Source organism: Ictalurus furcatus, chromosome 14 (assembly GCF_023375685.1).
Source record: "Ictalurus furcatus strain D&B chromosome 14, Billie_1.0, whole genome shotgun sequence".
Lineage (NCBI taxonomy): Eukaryota > Metazoa > Chordata > Actinopteri > Siluriformes > Ictaluridae > Ictalurus > Ictalurus furcatus.
In genome coordinates, this window is record NC_071268.1 from 3,421,023 (window position 1) to 3,442,614 (window position 21,592).

The 21,592-nt window shown below is 43.3% G+C and overlaps 3 protein-coding genes across 4 annotated transcripts in view; all 3 read left to right on the top strand.

Moving 5' to 3' along the window:
- The first annotated feature begins 3,967 nt into the window (after positions 1 to 3,967).
- spic (Spi-C transcription factor (Spi-1/PU.1 related)) lies at positions 3,968 to 7,135 on the top strand. 2 transcript variants are annotated; one of them, XM_053642373.1, is made up of 5 exons: positions 3,968 to 5,181; positions 5,373 to 5,463; positions 5,570 to 5,691; positions 5,766 to 5,856; positions 6,324 to 7,135. In XM_053642373.1, the coding sequence occupies exons 1-5, from the start codon at positions 5,179 to 5,181 to the stop codon at positions 6,803 to 6,805; spliced, it is 789 nt and encodes a 262-aa protein (XP_053498348.1). In that variant the 5' UTR covers positions 3,968 to 5,178; the 3' UTR covers positions 6,806 to 7,135. The 2 variants fall into 2 exon arrangements, with proteins under 2 accessions (XP_053498348.1, XP_053498349.1); XM_053642374.1 differs by having other exon boundaries at positions 3,971 to 5,181; positions 5,376 to 5,463.
- Positions 7,136 to 8,902: 1,767 nt separating this feature from the next.
- spi2 (Spi-2 proto-oncogene) lies at positions 8,903 to 9,988 on the top strand. Its single transcript, XM_053642376.1, has 2 exons — positions 8,903 to 9,111; positions 9,423 to 9,988. The coding sequence occupies exons 1-2, from the start codon at positions 9,009 to 9,011 to the stop codon at positions 9,731 to 9,733; spliced, it is 414 nt and encodes a 137-aa protein (XP_053498351.1). The 5' UTR covers positions 8,903 to 9,008; the 3' UTR covers positions 9,734 to 9,988.
- A 5,417-nt stretch (positions 9,989 to 15,405) lies between these two features.
- Positions 15,406 to 21,592, top strand: part of mybpc1 (myosin binding protein C1) — a 35,849-nt gene continuing 29,662 nt past the window's right edge. Inside the window, 4 exon segments of the mRNA XM_053641096.1 lie at positions 15,406 to 15,666; positions 18,968 to 18,985; positions 19,846 to 19,914; positions 21,027 to 21,326. Coding sequence (XP_053497071.1) covers positions 15,645 to 15,666; positions 18,968 to 18,985; positions 19,846 to 19,914; positions 21,027 to 21,326 — 409 coding nt within the window. The 5' untranslated portion in view covers positions 15,406 to 15,644.

Sequence of the window (21,592 nt, forward strand, 5' to 3'; positions counted from 1 at the left end):
AGTTATTACTGCACAAGGAGTCACACCACATACTGAAAGCAGAGGTGCACATACTTTTCCCACTCACAGATATGTAATATCGGATCATTTCCCTCAATCAATAAATAACCAAGTATAATATTTTTATCTCATTTGTCTAACTCACAGTGCCCCTCACAGCCACGCCCCCTCTCAGCCGAGCCAAGGTTTATTCTTCCTTAAATGTTTTCTCTTTTTTTGTTTCTTCTCAAAACTGTCCTGAAGAGGGCACTAATAATAATAATAACAGACTGAATGTAAAGCAGAAAAAAAAGAGCTCACACTGCTAACTCTAATTTGTTCTTCATTTCTTTCTTCAGTACTCAGCCTATTCTGTCCGGAGCCATCAAAAGCGTTCCCTTTGAAAACATGACACGAGACAGTGAGACGGTGTGAAATGTTGGTGTAAAATGAGCATCATAGCGAAGTACTTTGGAGACACTATGGAGACACTTCAATCAATGGAGTGGAATGAGGTCTTAAAGTGCTGCTTCTGGGTGTTAAGTGTTAATCAATCACGGGCATCGCTGAACATTTCACTTAGATCTGTTTACGTTTCCCAGTGAAAAGCGCACGTGAGCGTGTTAGTGCATTTGAAATGAAGCGCGTTAGCTAGCTAAGTGAGTTAGCTTGTATGATGTTGGGTTGGAATGGAAAAGAGCGGGTTTTGTTTTACTCGCGAAAAGCGGCTGATCGTGAAGAGCAATGTACTTCTGCATTCGGTTTACCTCAGAAGTGGGAGGTTGGAGCACAGAATGATATCATTTCCAACCTCCGAGCATTCGAGCTACAAAATGGCGGAACACGCACGGACGCCTCCACGTTTGGCTTTTGTTAGCAACAGGCTAGCCGGCTAACTGTGATGAGTGATGTATGTTTTCCTCCTAAATCAGTGAACTGTAGAGTCAGTGTTATAGACTGAACAAGCGAATAGGGCTACATGTTGATTGATCTAAAGTTAAAGCTTGTACTGTATAGCAGCCATGTCGATTTGACATTATGTGTTGAACTGACGGTTTTAGGAGACCGTCCGTGATTTACAAGTAAGCATTCCGAGCGTTCGCTTGGTTTTTCGTAGTTGGAGTTAAGACCTCTAGTCGAATGCTAGAGTCGTTAAATAGGTTTATATTGGAAATGTTTTATCTGTTTTATCAGTATTACTTGTAGTATAGGAAGATGCTGTAGTTTTCACTCCCATCAAAAAATGGCATATTTTCTAGGAAGCCATGTTCACGATTGAATATCTTCAGAAATGTTAATCCTATCCTCGTGAAATTTGGCAGACATAAAGACAGACTTGTTTTCTATCTGGATAAACGCTCAGAAGGACGGTTTTTGTCTTACAGGCTTCCAAAAATGGAAAAAGAAAAAAGCGCAAACATGAATGATGATGATATCGTGGGCTTATAGATGCCACGTTAATAGACACAGATAGTGAAAGGCACAGTTTGTGATCAAACTATAATACGTCATTGATTTTGTGTCAAAATCTGAGATCCGATCAACCAACCCAATTCGATGTATTGATTAAATTGCAGGATAACTGTTTGTGCATGCACAGATGGTGATGTGGGCTCATTAGTAGGATCACGAACATTTGTGAAAGAACTTTTGCTTTTAGACAGATACAAAGCAAGTTTGTCGGTATGTGTGCCAAATTTCATGAGGCTGGGATTAATATTTCCGGAGATATTCCATCGTAAACATGGCTTCCCAGATAAGACGGTTTTTATTATTATTATTATTATTTAATATAAATAATATATATTAGATTTATTTTTCATGGTGTCACAGAATGGATGCGAAGGCAGAAGCAAGTGCAGAGAAAATTTTAATAAAGTGCTAATCAACAACACACAAACTAGAACAAGACAACACTGCGACTCGGCGTGACCAATATAACAAACGACAGCAACAACAGTAGCTCGACCCTGAGTCATGTGATTTGCAGGGGGCTAAACAAACACAGGGGAGGGAAGAATTCAGCCAAAGTACTTTACAGAGCTTAATTTTTTAGGTGACAAGCAACAAATAAAAAAAAAACCCTGGCCTTATGTCACATAGAGTTCCGCGGTGTCAGATCAGGGCATCTTTTCCGAGTACGAGTACCAAGCACGGTATGAGGCCAGTATCGATATCAGTTCATCCCTAATCTAAATAGTGCCACGAAAACATACTGCATGTGAAAAAAAATAAGGTCACGTTAAACTTGTTTATGAATTGGTCATAAGTGTCCTTGGTTCTTTTCTGAAAAAGTTCTACTTGGAACTTTCACTCACAAGGAAAGTTCTAAGGTTACAAACTGAAGAACGCTTTTTTGTTGTTATTAGTGTAGCAATCTAGATCAACTTGGAGGAAGAAAAAAAACAAAGAAACAATGATTTAAGTGTGATAATGTTTGTGTGTGTGTGTGTGGGGGGGGGGGATCGAATTGTCTTATGTACAGTACAAGTCTAAAAAAGTCTAGACTGTTTTCTTGTAAACTAACAGGAGATTTTCAGATTTTCAGATTTGAACTGCTGTATCTGTGGCAGTCAGTAACACACATTGGTCTAGTGTAATGAGATCTGTTGGGATGAAATGTGTGAACTTATTGTGTTTTCACTAGGTGCCAGTAAATAAAGAAGTTGAGCGTGGGGAGGTGTGTTGCGGTTACACACGCCTTCCTACATGGGCTTTGGCGTTAATAAGCCTTTTGAATAGGGCTCGCAAAGAAGGGGAAGGAAAGCGGTTCATTGTTTGAGGAGATAAAATACTCACTGCAGGTCGATGTAAACTGTAAACACTTTGGCAGGCACACACCCTCCCTCCAGCACACGCACATGTACGCACACACATACCCATGTGCACGCACACACACACATACACTCACTGAGCACTTTATTAAGAACACTATACTGATACTGGATAGGGCTTCCCTTTGCTTGCATGGATTCCACAAGACATTGAAAACATTCCTTTGGGAGTCTGGTCCGTGTTGACACGATTGCATCACGCAGTTCCTGCGGATGTTTCAGGTGCTCAGAATCTCCTGCTCTACCACAACCCAAAGGTGATCTACTGGAGTCAGATCCGGTGACTTTGAAGGCCACCGAAGAACACTGAACTTATCGTCATGTTCATGAAAGTCGGTTTGAGACAGCTTTTGCTTTGTGACATGGTGCGTTATCGTGCTGGAAGTAACCATTAGAGGATGGTAAATTGTGGCTATGAAGGGATGCACACGGTCAGCACGAACACTGAAATATGCTGTGGCCTTCACGCCATGATTGATTGGTATTAACGGGCCCAAAGTGTTGCAAGAAAACATTCCCCACACCATTACACCACCTCCACCAGCCTGGTCTGTTGGGCAGGATGGACCCGACCATCTGTTTGCCTCAGCAGAAAGCGAGACTCGTCAGACCAGGCTACGTTTTTCAATTCTCGGCTGACAGAAGTGGAACCCGACGTGGTCTTCTCCTCTTGTAGCTCATCCGCCTCAAGGTTCCACGTGTTGTGCATTCTGAGGCGCTTTTCTGCTCACCACGCTTGTACAAGAGTGCTTATCTGAGTGACTGTAGCCTTTCTGTCAGCTCTGGCCATTCTCCGTTGCCCCATTCTCATCACCAAACCGTTTCCATCTGCAATAAAACTCTGAGATGTGTGAAAATCTCAGGAGATCAGCCCAGCCCGCCTCGCACTAACAATCATACCGTGGTGGAAATCACAGAGATCACACCCCCCCCCCATTCCGATGGTTGATGTGAACATTACCGGAAGCTGCAGGCCGTATCTGCGTTGCACTGCTGCCACATGATTGGCTGATTGGATCGTTTGGTGTCCAGGCGTTCCCAATAAAGCGTTTTCCGTTAAAGAGTGTAGTTATTAAACACCCATGCGCAAATCTTCCGCGGTGTTTCAGAACCAGACAGACATGTTGAAAATCCACCCATATTTATTTAATAATGCCACCGAAACCATGTAGACAAGTCATTTCCAGCAGGCTCAGTCTTACCACAATATCGAATAACCTTGGAGTTTATCACTGTTTAGTGCAGGCATTAAACAATACCACAAAGTACTGTATGTTTTTTTTTTTTTCCAGGCACAGATACATGTTGTGGTTTTGTGAAAACAATATCATCATGTGTCGCTTTATTCAAATGGCTGTTACTGTGCTATGGCATACACCGTTTCGATTAATTTACATTCGCACAGAATGCAGTGTTTACCTGATTGCTGTCCTTTGTCAGTTCCTGTCAGTACTGAATAGTAATAATCTCGGCGTGGTTCTGTAATCTCCCACTCACCCTTTTTTTATCTCGGCTCATCTGTTCTTTTACGCTCTGCAAACGTGAAAGGGGAACTTCCCAGACAGCCGGTTGTTATTTAAAACTTGGGTTTTTTTTTGTTTTTTTTTTTGGTGGTAAAAAATAAACTGACCAAAGCATTGGTAAAAAATTCTCGAGTCAAATATTATTGGGGTGAAACGGAAAAAACGGCAAAACATCCAGCGAAACATGCGTTCATACGTTTTTCGGTGGATCTGTTTGAAAACCATGGTGAAATAATACGCTTTTAATAAACCGCGCTCCAGTTAAAACGTACTACACGGTAAACATTTATTCCAACACGTTACTCTCATACACACACTTCTACATCAACCCAAAGCGCTTTACTGAAGCAACAATGGCTTCTTAGTGAACGCTTCGGAAAGCCGTCTGTGATTTAAAGCGCGTCTGCGTTACGACGGCGAACGTGAACGAGTGCCCTTAAGCATCAAAACCAGAAATGCAAATATGATTCCTGAACAAAGTAATGGTTTCGAGGCGCTATTTTATTTTTTTTTCTCTCTCTTCCTGATGGAGATTAGGAGATAACGTGATCGTCGCAGTCCTCCTGGTCTTTATTTCCAAAAAGAGAAGTACGGCAGAATGGGTTGCACCGTAAGAAGTTTGACGTTGTCACATTTAAATCGAGCTGAGAACATTACACCCCGTTAGCTTGGGCAGACTATAAAAATCACTGGTTGCTCAGAGGGAGGAAAAAAAAAACCAACCAACCCCTGTCACATACCGTACGGTGGTATGACCGTTTGAAAATTATTAGCAGAACAGTTAAGACGTAACCTGTTGGAGCGCACCTGGATTGATCCCTTTGAACACGGCTAGGGGCAAAATGGTGAGTTTTAGAAACTGTAAGCAGGACAAAGTGATTTGCTTCATTTATTGTAGGACTTTCTGTGTGATTATCTGACTAGTTTTATACAATGTTATGCTCTAATAACAACAGAATGAATTGTTGTTGTTCTTTTTCCCAGAATTCCTTTCTAAATGATATATTTGTATTATTATTATTATTATTATTTTAAGCAGGGATCTCTGGATAATGACATTAATCAGGATTTTCAGGATGCCATTGATGTGATGCAGCGACACTCAGAAATATTCTACTATGATACAGGTAGCCTTAAAATCTATCCTTTGAGGATTTTCTTGCTTGTTTGTTGCACGTGTGTGTGTGTGTGTGTTTTAATCACTAATAGTTGTTTCTCTGGCTTTTCCTTCAGACAGTAAATACCTCGAGAACATCAGAAGTCATGATTCCTCTGTGCAATACTCGGTGTCTTGTTACCGCTACATGCCTCACTCTGCAGGATCGTCCGCGGCGTACGACTGGCACGAAGCATCGGTAAGTACAATATTTGCTGCGCTGTACGTCAGAAAGTTTTTGCGCTTGAGCTCATTCTCTCTGTCTTCCCTAAGTCATGGTCTCATATGGTACCAGAGGCGTCTCCATGGGGAACACCTGAGCCTCCAGCGCTTTACCCAATACCACCTGAACGGCTCCGAAAAGGTCAGGCTCTTTGTTGTTCCCTGCGTTATCTCTCTTTAGGATTTTCTTGGAGTCAAGATCCAAGAAATATCCGACGAACTCGCCTTAAGATTAGGATCTTTACTCTGATGGTCAGCAAGCCTTCTGTCCTGGAGATCCAGCTTGCTACAGAGTCGTGCCTATACCTGACACGTCTCATTAGTCTGTCCAGGAGACTTACATTATTATACACTTAACCGTTGTAAATCCTACTGTCCGACAAGTCCGTTTCAAAAACTTGCGAGGAATCCTAGTCTGGATCCGCTGACAGATCCTGGCAGTTTAAGAGCTTAACTGAATCAGAACTCTGTAGTCGAGACATATCTCCAGAAGGATGGTTGTTGACCACCGCTTTAACTTTATACGGGTTGAATATAAAATATACTAAATAATATATTATTACGTGTTATCAGCGTATTCAAGTCCTGTCCTCTGTCTACACTACGCAGGCCGTAAGAAGCTGCGTCTGTACGAATACCTTCACGAAGCGCTGCACGATGTCCACATGGTCGACTCCATCCAGTGGACGGACCGTGGCACTGGGACGTTCCACTTCATCTCCAAAAACAAAGAAAAGCTGGCTGAGTGTTGGGGCCAGCGCAAGGGCAACCGCAAAGCCATGACCTACCAGAAAATGGCCCGGGCGCTACGCAACTACAGCCGCACGGGGGAGATCGTCAAAGTGCGCCGCAAGCTCACCTACCAGTTTAACCCGGTGATCCTGCAGAGACTGGAGACCGTGACCACATCCGGTCCGTCACCACTAGAGTTTGTTCCTCACCATCAAATCCCTGCTGAACCGGGCTACTTCTGCTCCACTGCAGCCGACTGGCACAACTGGTACTCACAGTGCCCGTACCCTGCAGAGTACGACTTCACTTCCGCACTAACCTCAACAGAAGGCCTGAAAACACATGATCCGTCTCAGTGATGGGAAAAGTGTGAGACGTTCCCTGACAGCGCCCTGACCCGTAAACTCCCACAGGGCATTAATAAAGCTGACTGAAACATGTTATAATGCTGAATAGCACAGCGATGTACACACAGAACATGAACAGAGTCTAATGATGTGTAAAAGTAGTCCTTACTCTTCGCTAACGTGTGCCTGCTTACATTCCTATACATTGTATCTCACTGAAAACTTGTACTTGGTGGGGGAAAAGAATCCCTGAAGTAAATATCAGTGTACAATGAACTTGAGCGTGAATATGTTTTCTGTCATTGTTTCAAACTTTCAAAATAAAACTGTGTCTAATTTCCAGTGTGGAGAGAATCTGCTTCATGTGGTTGATTGATCAAGGCGCAGGGTTAGGGCACGAAACATCAGTTTTCATACTTTCTTCACGTCTTCGAAAATAACGCGAGGGTGAAACGCAAGCGAAGGAAGGAGACGGATACGTGCCTAAATAACACGTAATATCTGATCATTTCAATGCTGCAATTTCCTGCAGGAGCAATAAAGTTTCTATCTGTCTATCTATCTATCTATCGATCTAATAAACATATAGGAATCTTCCTCGGTGCACTCTTAAAAATAAAGGTTCCTCAATGGTTCCATTTCTCATTGTATAGGGTTCTGGAGTTGATCTATATGCCGTTATCTTTGGAGATGAAAGAAGTTCTTTAGAGCGGTGTATTGGTTCTTCAAAGTATCGTCCCCTAACAAATTAAAGTGAACCCCTATAAAGTATTTTGTGGGACTGGAAAAGGTTCTCCTAGCAGGCGTCACTCGTAAGAACCTTACTTTGTGTCCTTAAAGCACTAACGATGGGTTTTTTTGTTTTTTTTTTGTTAGAGAACCAGTTTATGATGACATAAGGAACCTTGTGTAGGTTCTTTAAAGCACCAGTAAACAGTTGGTTCTCTGAGAACAGGTTCAAAGGGTTCTCCTATGGCATCAGGCTGGGAAACACTTTTTCGGCTCTAATCGGAACCTTTATTTCTAAGAGTTGCGTGTCTGAAAATGTAGATTAAATGTGCTGCAAAACGTTGTTTTTTTTACAGCACACCTTACGGCACTATGATTACAGTAGGTGCGACCGAAAGAACTTTTATCTTTAAGATAAAAGATGTTTAGTGAAACTAGTTTGGGCTCCAGAAGGAGGGTGTGCAGTGCGGTGGCAGAGCCCTTCTTATCTCGCTCAGTTAGGAGGAGGATGTGGTCGAGGCACTACATTGTGCTTACAAAGACAGGGAGGTGTGTGAGACGGAGATCGGTGGCTTCCACTGTGATGGTGGTTGGGGCGCTGTGCGTGCTTGTCCAAGGTGTTTGAATGTTTGGGGTCTCTGCGAGACCACTTTTGTCATGTCGGTTGTAGATCATGACTGGGAGGCAGTCCACTCCCCTGCACGGCGCTTATTAAGAGGGGGATCAGAGACTCAGCGTGGATCAGCAACGCAAAAACTCAGTCCAGGTCATTTTTAATTAGCGTGTGTGTGTGTGTGTGTGTGTGTGTTTTCGTTTTTAAATCATCACACGAGTACTTTCATAACTGGCATTGATTTAAATGAATAGAGATTAGAACGTGAAGTGACCTGGTATAGTGGCAGGACAACATGGTAAATGGCTGTCTTGTGTTCATTATAATGTCAGATTTTCTGTTTGGGTTTGTTTTGTTTGTTTGTTTGTTTGTTTGTTTGTTTGTTTGTTTTTTCCCTGAAAGATACAAAGCTGTGTGTTATCTTGAACAGAATACGTCACAGACCTACCAGACAGATCTGGAAGTCATTTTAGAGTTCCTTGAAGAGCACTGCAGACAAGAGACTAGGGGCCTATGGGAAAACGGTGAGTGATATAAACGATAGACTTGATCAACGTCAGCATCGCTTTTAAAGCGCATGCGAATGTAGGCTCGCTTCAACCGGTTTGTTTGTTATCGTCGTATCGCAGCCGACTTCCATACAAACCAGCAAATTGTCGCCGATGACTACGGCATCCTGTCGCACCACGTGGATTCTTTACAACTGCTTTCCTCAACAAAGGCTCACCAAGTAAGCAACGTCTCGAATACAAACTCAAAGAAATGAATTGTTTAAGCCATTTCAATTGCACTTTTCTTTGGACGATAAAGGCCGCAGGACCAAAGGAAAACGCATTGGATTCAGCTGGGATAAGGGACTCGGTAATCCAGGGCATGTCCATGGAGGAAGCTACTGGTGGGAAAAGCCCTTTAAGTGAACGCGTAAGCCTTGAGGAAAGAGCCGGATCATCCCCCAGCGCTACACCTGCAGGCAGAGGTGAGTTCTGCTTTTTGCGGTTTGCCAGATCAGAGTAGCTAAACATTGCCTTGGAGAACAATAGCTTAGGAGCGGCCAGTCCGCCGTCCTGCCCATAACTGCCACACACGAACTCTGTTCTCACTTATCTCTCATCAGTGTCATGACTAAATATATTGTGGCATGCAAGAGATCTTTATCTGAATAAGTTCTCCGCAAAGACTCTATTCATTGTGCCTTTTAGGAGAAATGGTTTGCCTACACTATTGAACTTTTAAACCCTTCCACAACATTCGGGCGCCTACAAATCAGTTTATATGATATGGTTTCAGGGAAAAAGCTGCGCCTCTTCCACTTTTTGTTCGAGATGCTGGAAGACCCTGGGATGGCGCACTGCTTGTACTGGGTTCCTGCGTCTGTGGGGGTTTTCCGCTTCTCCTCCACGTATAAAGAACATGTGGCTGCACTCTGGGGCCAGCGCAAGGGCAACCGAAGGCCCATGACCTACCAGAAGATGTCCCGAGCCCTGAGAAACTATACCCGCTCGGGAGAAATCATCAAAGTGAGAAAAAAACTGACCTACCAGTTTAGCGGCGCCACCCTGACTACGTTACGGAGCCAGCAGAGAATGAAGGACGCCTAACGCTAACAGGGCGATTTCCTTCTTGAATTCCTTGTCTGATTCGCTGTCCATCTCTGGTTTGTCTCTTGGCTGTAATGAGGTTTTGAAGCAGCCATTCTCTCCTGTGTGACGTGTGCCACACTGCTGGAGGTGTTTCCTAACAAGTCACAACACTAAACACATTCAAATAATAAAAAAATAAAATAAAAAAAAATACTTTTCTCGATTAAAAGAATGACACCGTGTTAAAGAACATCGCAGTCACCCGAGCGTCGCAGTTTTCGACTCGACGCCCAGCGTGAGATGTGTATGTTCTGCAGCAGTTCATCAGCTTCATGTCTTTGTGTTACGCTGTCTTATTTTCTTTAAATAAATAAAGTCATCTTCGCTTTTTAAAGTCGGATTCATTTCATTGCAATTATTGATCCCATTCTGTGTTAATACACTACATTGGTCTTTAAAGATCTGGGGCGGGACCGACATCATATCCTTAACTCATCTATAACTATATAACTGAGATATACACTATACAGTATATATATATATATATACATATATGTCCCCTGATATGTTGCGTTTAAAATCAACACATGCCAACAGCGATATGAGCATTATATATTTATTAGTAAAATGTTTATAGAGTATTTAAAAAAAAAAACAATTAAAATATTAAAGTAAACAAAATATACGATTATTAGACCTATTTTTTTTTTTTTTAGACGTTTTTGAATGTCATTTAGTTTCAAGTTTTAAATCTTCTTATTTTATGAGCAGATCATTTTGCTTCTTTTTTTTTTTTTTTTAATGAACGCTAAAAATGAGTCAAATGTACAAATAAATGATCGACCAATCATATGACTACTGTAGCCTCTATCGAGCTTGAACTGTGTAAAAATGTCTAGGGGTAATAGTCTTACAGTAGCCTTTGATATGATGTATTGTAATCTTATAAACAGGAAATCCTACAGTACATTCGGGATATTTTCACACAGTGAGATTTAAAAAATGATGTATTCAGTGTAGTTTTGCACAGAATCACATTAAATATGAAATGAATAAATAAATAATGTTTATCTAGGCTGATGGTGAGTATTCTGGCTCCGCTCGCTTGTCACTCACTGTTATCTTTCTCAGGCGATGGAAAGAAAGAATATCCTGTGAAATGTTTTTTTTTTCTTCTTCTTCTTTTTGGTTCTACGCAATGTGGAAGCGTGTGGGAGGTCATTTTATAATACGTGCCTGGAATTTAAAAAAACAGAAAAAAAAACAAGTGTTCCACTTAAACCACTCTTTATTCCTGCTATATACCTGTGCAGGTATGTTCCTGTTAAAAATAAAATACTAATATTCAATTCAATTCAGTTTTATCTGTATGGCGCTTTTAACAACGGACGTCGTCTCAAAGCAGCTTTACAGAAACGTATAAACACAGGATGGAGATTTTAAGCGTGCGGATTTATCCCTATTGAGCGAGCCGGTGGAGGAAGAAACCTTGAGAGGAACCGGACTCAGAAGGGAACCCGTCCTCATCTGGGTAACGACGGATAGTGTGACAGTAAAAGAAAGTTCATCATGGTTTTGATATGAAGTCTGTTTGTTGGTGGTGTGTAATCATTAGCCGTGCTTCCCAAAAGTAACGTAATCGTAATGAGATCATCTGAGGTTAGATGATTTACAGCCTGACAAAATGTCATGTTGTATTTAGATAGAGAACTCTACGTAACTAACAAGGCGGGTCTAATCTGGTGAGGTTGTGCAAATATAAAGAATAACGGAGAACCTCTCTTCCTCGCACCTCATAAATCTTTTACAATCAGTACTTTTCTTTACTTTTTTTTTTTTTTTACATTTCAGCGACAAATTAAAGCCTGCTGTGAAAATCTATACGTTTGTTGTTCGTACATTTGGCCCCAAACTTTAGCGATGGAGGAACGGCAGAAGCCATCGGTGCTAGTCCGCAAGGACAAGATACTCCATTTTGATGGCAGTGGGAACGGTGGAAAATCCAACATGGCGGACGTTAACATCATGCTTTGCACTGAACTTCGGCGCGACCCAAAGAATCCGAGAAGAAAACGAAATGCTACGACACTGCGTTGCGGCGTTATCATCACAGATGTATGTCCGAATCTGTCCTGTAGGTGGTGCTATAGTGCTTTAGGGGACTACACCGAAATGACTGTGTACTGAAGGTATCTGAGACTGCTCTCAATCACTGTGTCAAATTACCTTAAAAAATTAAATAAGTAAATAAATAAATAAATAAGCGCACAAAGCATTCTGTGGGGTGCCGTAGACTCCCATCTGAAAGAAGAAGATGAAGAAGAAAACATGCGATTTCAAACGTACACAGGGAGTCTAGGCATCATTCCTGCTTGCCCCTGAATACGTTTTATGCCAAAAATGTATCATTAAGGCACCAGATGCTTAGTCAACAGCAGCAGTGTCTGAGACAGTGAAGACAGACGAACATCCCTGGCCCAATTGATCAGACCGCTTTAAAAAGGAAACAGTGTGAATATTAGCATTTCACAGCTCGACGTGTAACCTGCAGAACATGAACGCTATCTAGCTAGCTAGCTGAGTGAGTTAGACTAGCTAGCCAGATCATTTATGTATTAAACTTTGATATGCAGTAGTGATTGTGTGTTGTGTTAAATATATCTACAGTATAGGTAATGCTCAGGATCATGTGTGAGGGGCTAGACAGCTAACTAGCATGTATGAATCGTCATGAGCTAGGTAGCTAGCTAACAAGTCTAAGAAGCGACTGAACCCCCAACAGCGTTTGGTTGAATTAGCGAGCAGCTAACATTAGCTAGCTTTATTTTATACTGCTGATAATGGAGGTGATGTTCATTTCAGCATAGCTCACTTGGCTAGTTAGCATAATTGTCCAAAATCTCAGTAACAGTAATAGTAAAGTAATATTCGAAATATTCTAATATTATTTAGTATATTTTTAAAAACTGATTTTTTTTTTAGAACTGCTTGTAATGAAATATCAAACAGAAACAGTAGATACAGAGCTTAGAACAAATGAGTAGTACAAGGGTGGACCTGGAACAGGGAATAGTGTGTAAACTGTATCCATGGGAGACAAGAATCCCATCCGGATTGAACTGTTTATAACGCTGTATAATAACGACGTGGATTAGGGATGTTAGTCTTTGGTTAGATCTAACAGGGGAGAAGATATACTGCATGCAGAAGAGGGCTTCCTGGAGCAGAGGGAGTGAAATAAAACTGGGCTTTGCTCACAGCAGGGGGCGATATTGCTAAAGGGTTTGTTTCTGTTGAAGCGTTGGACACTTTTCCCAAACCCGCGGGACGTTATTGTTAACACTTGATGGCTGTAAATTATAAATGAGTCCCTTGGTCGTGAACAGCTTGCACTTTTATGCTAATTATAGTCAGTTTAGGAAGATTTAGGGTATAAATTGTGCAAAATATAAATGTATGGATTTTAAAGGTTGAACGTTAATGGTTGTCATGTGCAATCAGAAGCTAAGCTAAGGTTACGGACCTTGAGGATTTGTGCTGGTCTTATCATTTGAGTCCCACAAGTAATTTAAGAAACAAAGCCAAATTGGGCGTACATAATGCCGAGATACGCGCCTTCATGCCTTGTCGGTCAGACTACTGTTCTTTCTTCGGCCTCTTCAGCTTCTCCAGAACGCAGTGTGTTGTCTAACAAGAAAATAAAGTCAGCCTAGCACCCCAGACCTATTTACTTTACACTGGCTTAGATTTCGCACTGACTATAAAGTCTTGCTTTGGATATTTGAAGCCCTTAATGGCCATCTCTGACATATTTTGCAGCACACTAACCCATCCTGATCCCTACACTCAGCTCATATAGGTTTACAGTTAATCCTTGGGATTATTTGTAACTAAGACCTTTTTCTTATATAGCCCCTGAACACGGGATCAGGGTTTCAAAGAACACTACGAATGCATGATCAGTGGTAATTTTAGATTCAGATTTAAACGATTGTAGGCTGCCATTTAGTTTGTTGATTGGGCATTTATTTAATTTTCTCTCTTCTTCTTCTACTTCTTTTTCCTCCTCTTATTATTATTATTATCCATCAGTGGTGCAGCATCACTGCCTCGCAGGGTCCCCGGTTCTATCCTGAGCTCAGGATACTCTCTGTGTGGAGTTTCACATGTTCTCCCCATGTCCATGTCGGTTCCTTCAAGTTCTCCGGTGTTCTCCGCACGTCCAGAAACATGCAGGTGAACTGGCGACTCTAAATTGTCCTTAGGTCCAAAGCGGAACGAGAATCCGAGGTGAAATTCTCCCACCTTGCGGCCAGAATTACCGGCGTAAGCTCCGTCTCCAGCGTGAACCTGTCCAGGATGAAGCGCTTCCTGAAGACGTACGAGTGAATTTGTGCTCGTTGCGTAGGCTTCAAGATATACAAATAAAACGTGGCGCTGATGCAAAGCTGTGTGATATCACAGTCCATATCTCCTGCTTCTGCACTACTGGATACTCTTTTTGAGATCATAAAATCAGCCATAAGGATTTTAGCATGGATATGGTAGTGGGATTAACGTGGCGGTCTCCACACCTCAGTCAAGAGAGCGAGCATGGATATATATCGGCCGTTGTCCTAAAAATATTTCCCTGTTGTTCATTTGATTTTTCATTATTTATGTGTGTGTGTGTGGGTGTGTGTCTATTTGTGTCTACGTGTGCTTGGACATGCTCGTGTGCCCAAACATGTAGCACCATAACAGCTCGTTCCATTATTTCTGAGCTCAAGGCTGGTGACCTCATAGCTAAAACCTCTAGCGCGATATGAACCCAGGCACTCCCAAATGGTTTTATTTGTTCTTTGTAGCAGGCCCACATGATACTGCACCTAAGCCCAGCATTTACTACTGGAGCCCGTTCAGCGTTATAAACGAGCCAGTCACCAATAAAGGCCACATACTTTCAGCTTAAGCAGTCGGGGCAGTGCTGCAGCATTACAGCACCGATAGCAGGCCTGTCAGTAATTTATGTGTCAGTGAGACAGTATCCGATCCGAGCGAGATAATTGTCGGCTATCGTTCGGTGCGACTTCTGGAATTATAGCAACGCACCTAATTTTCCGGTCGGACTCAAAGGTCGAAGGTCATACAGGGTCACAATCCTACCAAAAAAAAACCCAACTTGTTTTTCCCCTCCTACTACACATCAAACCCTGCACATACTGTATACAAGTTAGTGCAGAAGCAACGTTTATTCCCAAACTCAGGGTTATTGAAGTGCATAGGCTCCTGCACTACTTACTATTCAGTTCCAAATAAGAGGAAGTGTTTCAAAATATCAGTGGGATAGACATTAGTATAAACTCTGTAAGGACTATAAAGCGTATAAAGGACTGTAAAAGTAGGGATTCCGGACTGACAATAAAATGAATGTTTAAGCACGGAGCAATTCTGAAGAATTCATGATGTCCTCGCTATGGTGAGATTTTTTTTACCAGTTTAATTGTTTCCCCGAAATGTTTTGATCTGGGAATCAATCTGCATTTTGAACAGTTTTATTGGAGTTCAAGCCTCGCCTCTGTCATGCTCCTGTCATCCCTCAACAGCGGTATGAAGGGGATGGGAGTAAAAGCCACCCTTAATCCCCTAAACTGTTGTAAGGGGGGGGGGGTGAGAGGGGACTCAGATGCTTTTTGGCGTCATGATCAAACAGATAGAGGAGTGGCCCAGGCCAGTGCTATATAAACCCACTTAGTCGGTCTCCCTCAGTTCTGCCACTTCTTCTGTCACCACTCGTCGCTAGCTCGGCTCTCACCTGAGGCATTCTTCATCTTTTCGTCCTCCTCACAGTCTGCAGGGTGAAGGACCTGGGTGTCATCTCCGATCCCCGACATTAACTCAGGGCAGAGGGCTCTCATCTGGTGACACGTCTAGTGGAACACAACTCAAGATGCCTGAGCCCACAAAGAAAGGTATGAGTGACGCAGTGTAGGCGACACGCCACGACTCAAAACACACACACACACACACACACACACATATATTTAGCAGCAAATAAAGAACCTTAATAAAGTATTGAGATAAATATCACAGTGTCTCTGAAGACTACTCTTCGATATATTGTACAGTCAAGAAATATTGCATCATCGCATAATGTGATCATCGTGTCCCCTTTTTCTTTCGATTTTTTTTTCTTTCTAACCCCTACATCCGTGTGTAAACGATACGTTCGAAGTGATCCTAGCACCATCCGGAGCTTTCAGATCAACCCTCTGGAATTCAGAAAGTGACTTTGGCGTTGTTATTGTATTACTCCGAGGCACTGTTATTGTTGTGAGCGCACGGTTGACGGATAGGCTGCAGTCAAGGTTATTAGGAAGGTGGAGGCGATCCTGGAATGGTGGTGAGTCCCAAGCCTGTAGAAGGAGGCAGGGTTTCCAGCATTTTCTTCCATGATGGATGAGGACATGCTGGCAAACCGGGCAGGTTACAAGAAGGCCAAGCAGGTGTTCGGGGGATGGGCTGGATATGTCAGGGGTGATTATGTGGACGTTGTTGGGGAGAAGTAACAGAGCACAACATCATGGCAGTAAATATAGGATTAAGACAGGACCTAGTTTTCTTTTCTTACTGATCTGTTTAGTCCAATATACCCATGGGGCCCTATAAGCCTTTATTTTCCCCCGTCTGTTTGACCTCCATGCGTGAAATCTTTCACAAATTTGTCACCCGTAATAAGCAACCAACGGTACGAATGATTTCCGTTGCTGTCAGGTTGTCACATTTCCCTGCCGTGATCCGCTCGCGATACTTTCCAGTTGAGGTAACGCTCCCAAACGGCTCCTTCCATCTCGGGATAATGAGGATTACATGATGGAAAGAGAGGGTTAGGGTTAGGGTTAGGTGCCAAAATCAGCAGCGCCATGTCTGCAAGTGTGCAGAGTCTGTGCAAAGAGCTTGCGACGGACAGCACAGCCGTCACACAGCAATCACAGCGTTCGACCACGCTGTTGAGCTGAGCGCGTCGAGGTGGTATCGTGACTAAAAGACAGAAAGTACACAGGTGAACTCGAGATAGCGTGGAATTGTGATAGCATTTCAGCTAGGAGAGCTTTCCATCTTGACTTGCTCAGCAACAGCGCTTGGCTGAGTCAATGGCCAGGGTTGTTTCTAAAGAATTAAATAATAATAATAATAATAATAATAATAATAATAATAAAACGTTTCGTTCTCATAAATATAGAGGGCAGCTGAAGGAGAGAGCATTTAGGTTGATCCAAATTGCAGGAGCTCTAAAAGGCAGGATGAGGTTTGAACTGGACACGGGACCCTCGGGAACTGGATTCCTAGACCCGGGAATAGTTCAGAATGAGCAGACTTTTAATCCCTATTCCTCTCTCTCTCTGTCTCTCTGTCTCTCTATCACACACACACACACACACACACACACACTCATAATCTATTTCTCTCTTTAGATCTTTTACTCTTCTTCAATTACTCTATGCCTATACCATGCTAGGAATCCTGAGCTCTTGCCTATTTGAACTTTGTCTCCTGCGGTGTTCTCAGGATGGATGACAGGTTACATGTGAGCATGACGTGCGTTAGAGACGCAGGGAACAATAGCGATCTAAATAGTCAAACATGACGGCAGTGTTTCGTGAAAGACGTGCGTATGGACAGCTCTCGTCGTGGGCATCGTCTAACCTCTGAGACCTCGCGGATCAGGGAAAGCCCGTGTCTACACCTCCGTTTATTTACAGTCAGCTGTTCATCCCTGCCAATGATTGCATCATCCATCTCATGCCATACTTTGTCATCACGACATAAATTGCATAAACACATTCAAAACATTTCAGGCACTTCTGCCTGAGAGAGCTCTTTCCAATCCCGGTTTAGTTTCCCATACTCTGCATTGCCTTCTCCTCCAGAAATCCTATTTTCTTTCTGCTTATATGATTTTTATTCTGACCTTCGCTTCATGTAGCGTTAATCACCGCCGAAAACAGCGTGCGGATGAAAATGCTCTTTAGTAGGTCGGATCCACATGCGATGGTTTATGTAAAAGCGTGTGAGACAGGGGGGACAGCAGTTGGGTCCAGTGTGCATCAGCATGAGCCTGTCTGTCCACACAACAAGGAGCAGTGACAGCTGAGCACACCTGCCCCATCAGTTACATTCTTGTCTGAAGAGACAAGAGGGAGTCTGGGCAGCGAGCCATATCACAACCAAAGCTGAACTCTGGCTTCCAAAAGAGCGATGTGTGACATATCAGTGGCAGAAGAATATATGGTGCGTCGAAGGATAGGATGTGGGGGAACCTCTATAGGTATTCGAATTTTACAAAAGTCCCCACATGGAATACAACAAAGAAAAGCTACTGCATTCGCTTGCATTTATAATGTGACGGAGTTGAAAGAGAAGAGGAATGACGAAGCGTACCGTGAAAGACGGGTGAGCAGGAAGCTGCAAAACGTCAGAAATACCCAATGGCTAAAAGTGGAACGAAGCACCGGTGTCTCTTCTGGCTCGTTCAAAGCAGCAGTTTTCACATGGTCTTTGAGTCGACAAGGGGACAGAAATGGAACAGCTGGTCTCTGTGATTCCTCTAGGCACCGCAACCACCTGGCGTCCTCCCAGTATTCATAGGAGACTGGCCGATTAACGGGGGCGCGGGCGACGGAGAACCATAACGGTGGCTCAGAAGTCAATATTGACATCATGCGATATACATCTCGTACATACCATCTCCAGCAGTCTATAAACTGGTGCTCCCAGGGGTTCTGACAGGAGAGGAGATGAGACGAGAGCTTAGCGGAAGCACCGGTTCTAGAACACCGTGGAAAATGTTACTAAGAACCTTTTAAATTTATAAAACCACAAAGGTGTCTTTCGTCTGGTGTAGGAGGAGTCAGGCGTTCCGCCATGTGACCTGTTCTGCTAATGTGTTAACGACACCATGGGTTTAACTCGAACTTTTACGAATGAAAACGCGCAACACGTGTGGGTTCGTTAACCCGCGTCGGGAAATGCGTCGTGTTAGCCTCACTCTGCAGTGCTAACCCAATGATTCGTTTCCTGGAAATACCCTGTTCTGTTCTGAACAGAACAGATTCTCGCTGATGATCCCCACATCTTGTTAAAGCGACTCGATCATGATAATAAAAAAACATTGCGTAATCACATTGAGATGATGGATATATACAGCATGCCATAGAAACGAACGATCCTCCATTCACGAGCTTTTCCTTTCTTTTCTTTTCTTTTTTACAGTCGATGGTCAGCCTGAAGGTGAGTAATGAACGTTTGTACTGTTCTATAAGAGGTCCAAATACTAAATACTTTTGAGACTCTTTTGTTAAGATGATCCGAGCAGACAGAGATGGCCGTACCTCGACGTTCGGGGGTTTACGTCACTTTACTCGGTGCTACTTTTCTGCTCTTTTGGTTTACGGATTAAGATCCAAGACGGAGAGATTTGTACTGATAAATGTATGGGCACACTGTTCACACTACCCAGCTGATTGGAACATCCTCTTTATAAAGTGCTTTTAGAGCTCACTGCCGGTGTTCGACGGCCAATCCGAAGCCCAGTTAGAGCTAGTGACACCACAGTGTCAACGGTTTCAAGGCCTTAACACACTTTTGTCCTTCTGTCCCAGCTTGAGGACAGACTAATGATCGGCTGATGAAATTTCAGATGCTGCGGTCAATAGATATTTCGAATCATTTGGCAGGAGTGGATATAATGCCCGAAATGTAGCCGTCTTGCATCTACCCTTAGACCTCAGTGACCTTTCCGCTTGATCTTTTGCTTGAATGTTGTAATGAGGTTTTGGAAAACGAGATCTTAGTCTCTTCTGCCACATGACCGAAGTAGAAAAGAACAAACTCTTGATGAATTTCAGATTTCCAGATATTACGTGTGTGTGTGTGTGTGTGTGTGTGTGTGTGTGTGTGTGCGGTATACTGAAAGCTGTTGTGTCTTGCTCATATCTGTAAATCCTGTGTGTACGCATGTAAGCGTCAGCGTGTCTGTAGTACTGCATCTTTGCATCTGGCGTCCGTGTGTGTCCGTGTTTTTGACCGAGCGCGTGAGATGTGTTGTGAAAGTGGCGCTTGCATTCGCGCTGTGTTTGTCACACACTCAGAGAATGTTGCCGCAGGCACTGGGGAGGCCGTGCTTCCGGCTGAGGTTACCCTTGAGGTGTCTCCACCAGGTAGGTTTTTTTTTTTTTTCCCCCCGTCCTTCATTTCTCCCGTTCTTAATCTTCACTCTGAGCACTCTCACGTCCACGTGTGCAATGGTGTATCTTGTGTAGTTTTCCACAAATGCTTGATCACTGAGTGCACAACTTGACCTGATGACAGGAATACAGCCATGTGCATGCACTCACACACACACACACACACCCAACCCAAAAAAACCCCAAAAAACCCAACGATACACCCCATTGCTCACCTTCCTGTCACTGTTTCCCACCTGAGCACTACACACTTACGCTTGCTTTGCTTCCTGCATCCGTCCTTACTTCTCCTTCTGCTGCCTTTTGTGGTGATGTGCATGAAATAAGATTTCTCTTCTACAGTGTGAACCAGTTAGAGCAATATTTTCCAAACTCACGCAAGAGACAGCATGGGTGCATTTAAAATATATATATACATATAAATATCGGACAATACTGGGATCATTCCAAACGTGTGATACAGTACTACCATGCTTTCTCTGTGTGTGTTATTGTGCTTAACGGGGACCGTGTCATAGATGTACATTGGTTAGAATTGGGATGGCTCGTTGAGTTATTGACTTTTTTCTTTCAAAACCATATGATGGAAAATATAAAAACACAATATTATAACTAGTAGAGATTAGGCACCAATCTGGACACCAAAACTGGATTCGAATCGCGACGTAGAAATTCAACATCCCGTTGAATCTCTTATCTTACAGGGGGCAGTGGAGGCTTGGCGGTTAAGGCTCTGGGTTACTGATCGGAAGGTCGGGGGTTCGAGCCTCAGCGCTGCCAGGCTGCCACTGTTGGGTCCTCGAGCAAGGCCCTTAACCCTGTCTGCTCCAGGGGGCGCTGTATCATGTCTGACCCTGCGCTCTGACCCCAACCTCCTGACATGCTGGTGTATGCGAAGAAAAGAATGTGATCAATAAAGACTCGTTATCGTTATCTTTAGCTGGATAAGTCAATCTGATTGGGAAATGGAACATCTGGTTCTAATCGGTTTGCATCTATGCGTAGCATGCAGTATGCAGCTGTGTTGCTCGGCTCCAGATGTTTGCCTGCTGCTCCAGCTGGCTGTGTTTGCTATGCCTGTGCAGAGGCTGCAGCGGTGGTCAAAGACCCAGAGCAAGAGCCAATAACCCCTGCAGCAGTAGAGCCACAACCAATATTGACTGAGGTTGCTGAGCAACAGCCAATAGTGAGTGAGATCTCACAGCCACAGCCAATAGTGAGCGAGATCTCACAGCCACAGCCAATAGTGAGCGAGATCTCACAGCCACAGCCAATAGTGGCCGAGCCTGTAGTGCATGAACAGGAGAAGCCAGAGTCCACAAGACCTGTTAAGATGGTGCAAATATGTGAGGTCGAGGAGGCTCCTAAACCCCCTCCATCCCCCGGTGAGTATCGCCGTCGTTAATCTATGAACACATGAGGTGCATGGCACATAACATCGCTCTAACCACCACCAACAACAACAACAACACGCTTTTCTCTAAAAAACTATCGTTTCGCCTTAATCAGCATGACATTCAACAGAGTTCCGCGTTCTCCGTGTCAGCAGTGATGGGAAAACCCTTCACAAGGTCGAATGAAGTGTAACGTACTACATATACACACGACAGACTTTAGTAGAAAACGGCATTCCCTTTCGCTGCGTACTGAC

Bases quoted from the DNA above. Each gene is read 5' to 3' on its own strand.
- spic (XM_053642373.1), top strand. The intron at 5,464-5,569 runs GTAGCCTTAAAA...CTTTTCCTTCAG, and splicing joins AATATTCTACTATGATACAG to ACAGTAAATACCTCGAGAAC. The intron at 5,857-6,323 runs GTCAGGCTCTTT...TACACTACGCAG, and splicing joins ACCTGAACGGCTCCGAAAAG to GCCGTAAGAAGCTGCGTCTG.
- spi2 (XM_053642376.1), top strand. From the start codon at position 9,009: ATGTCCATGGAGGAAGCTACTGGTGGGAAAAGCCCTTTAAGTGAACGC. The intron at 9,112-9,422 runs GTGAGTTCTGCT...ATATGGTTTCAG, and splicing joins CGCTACACCTGCAGGCAGAG to GGAAAAAGCTGCGCCTCTTC.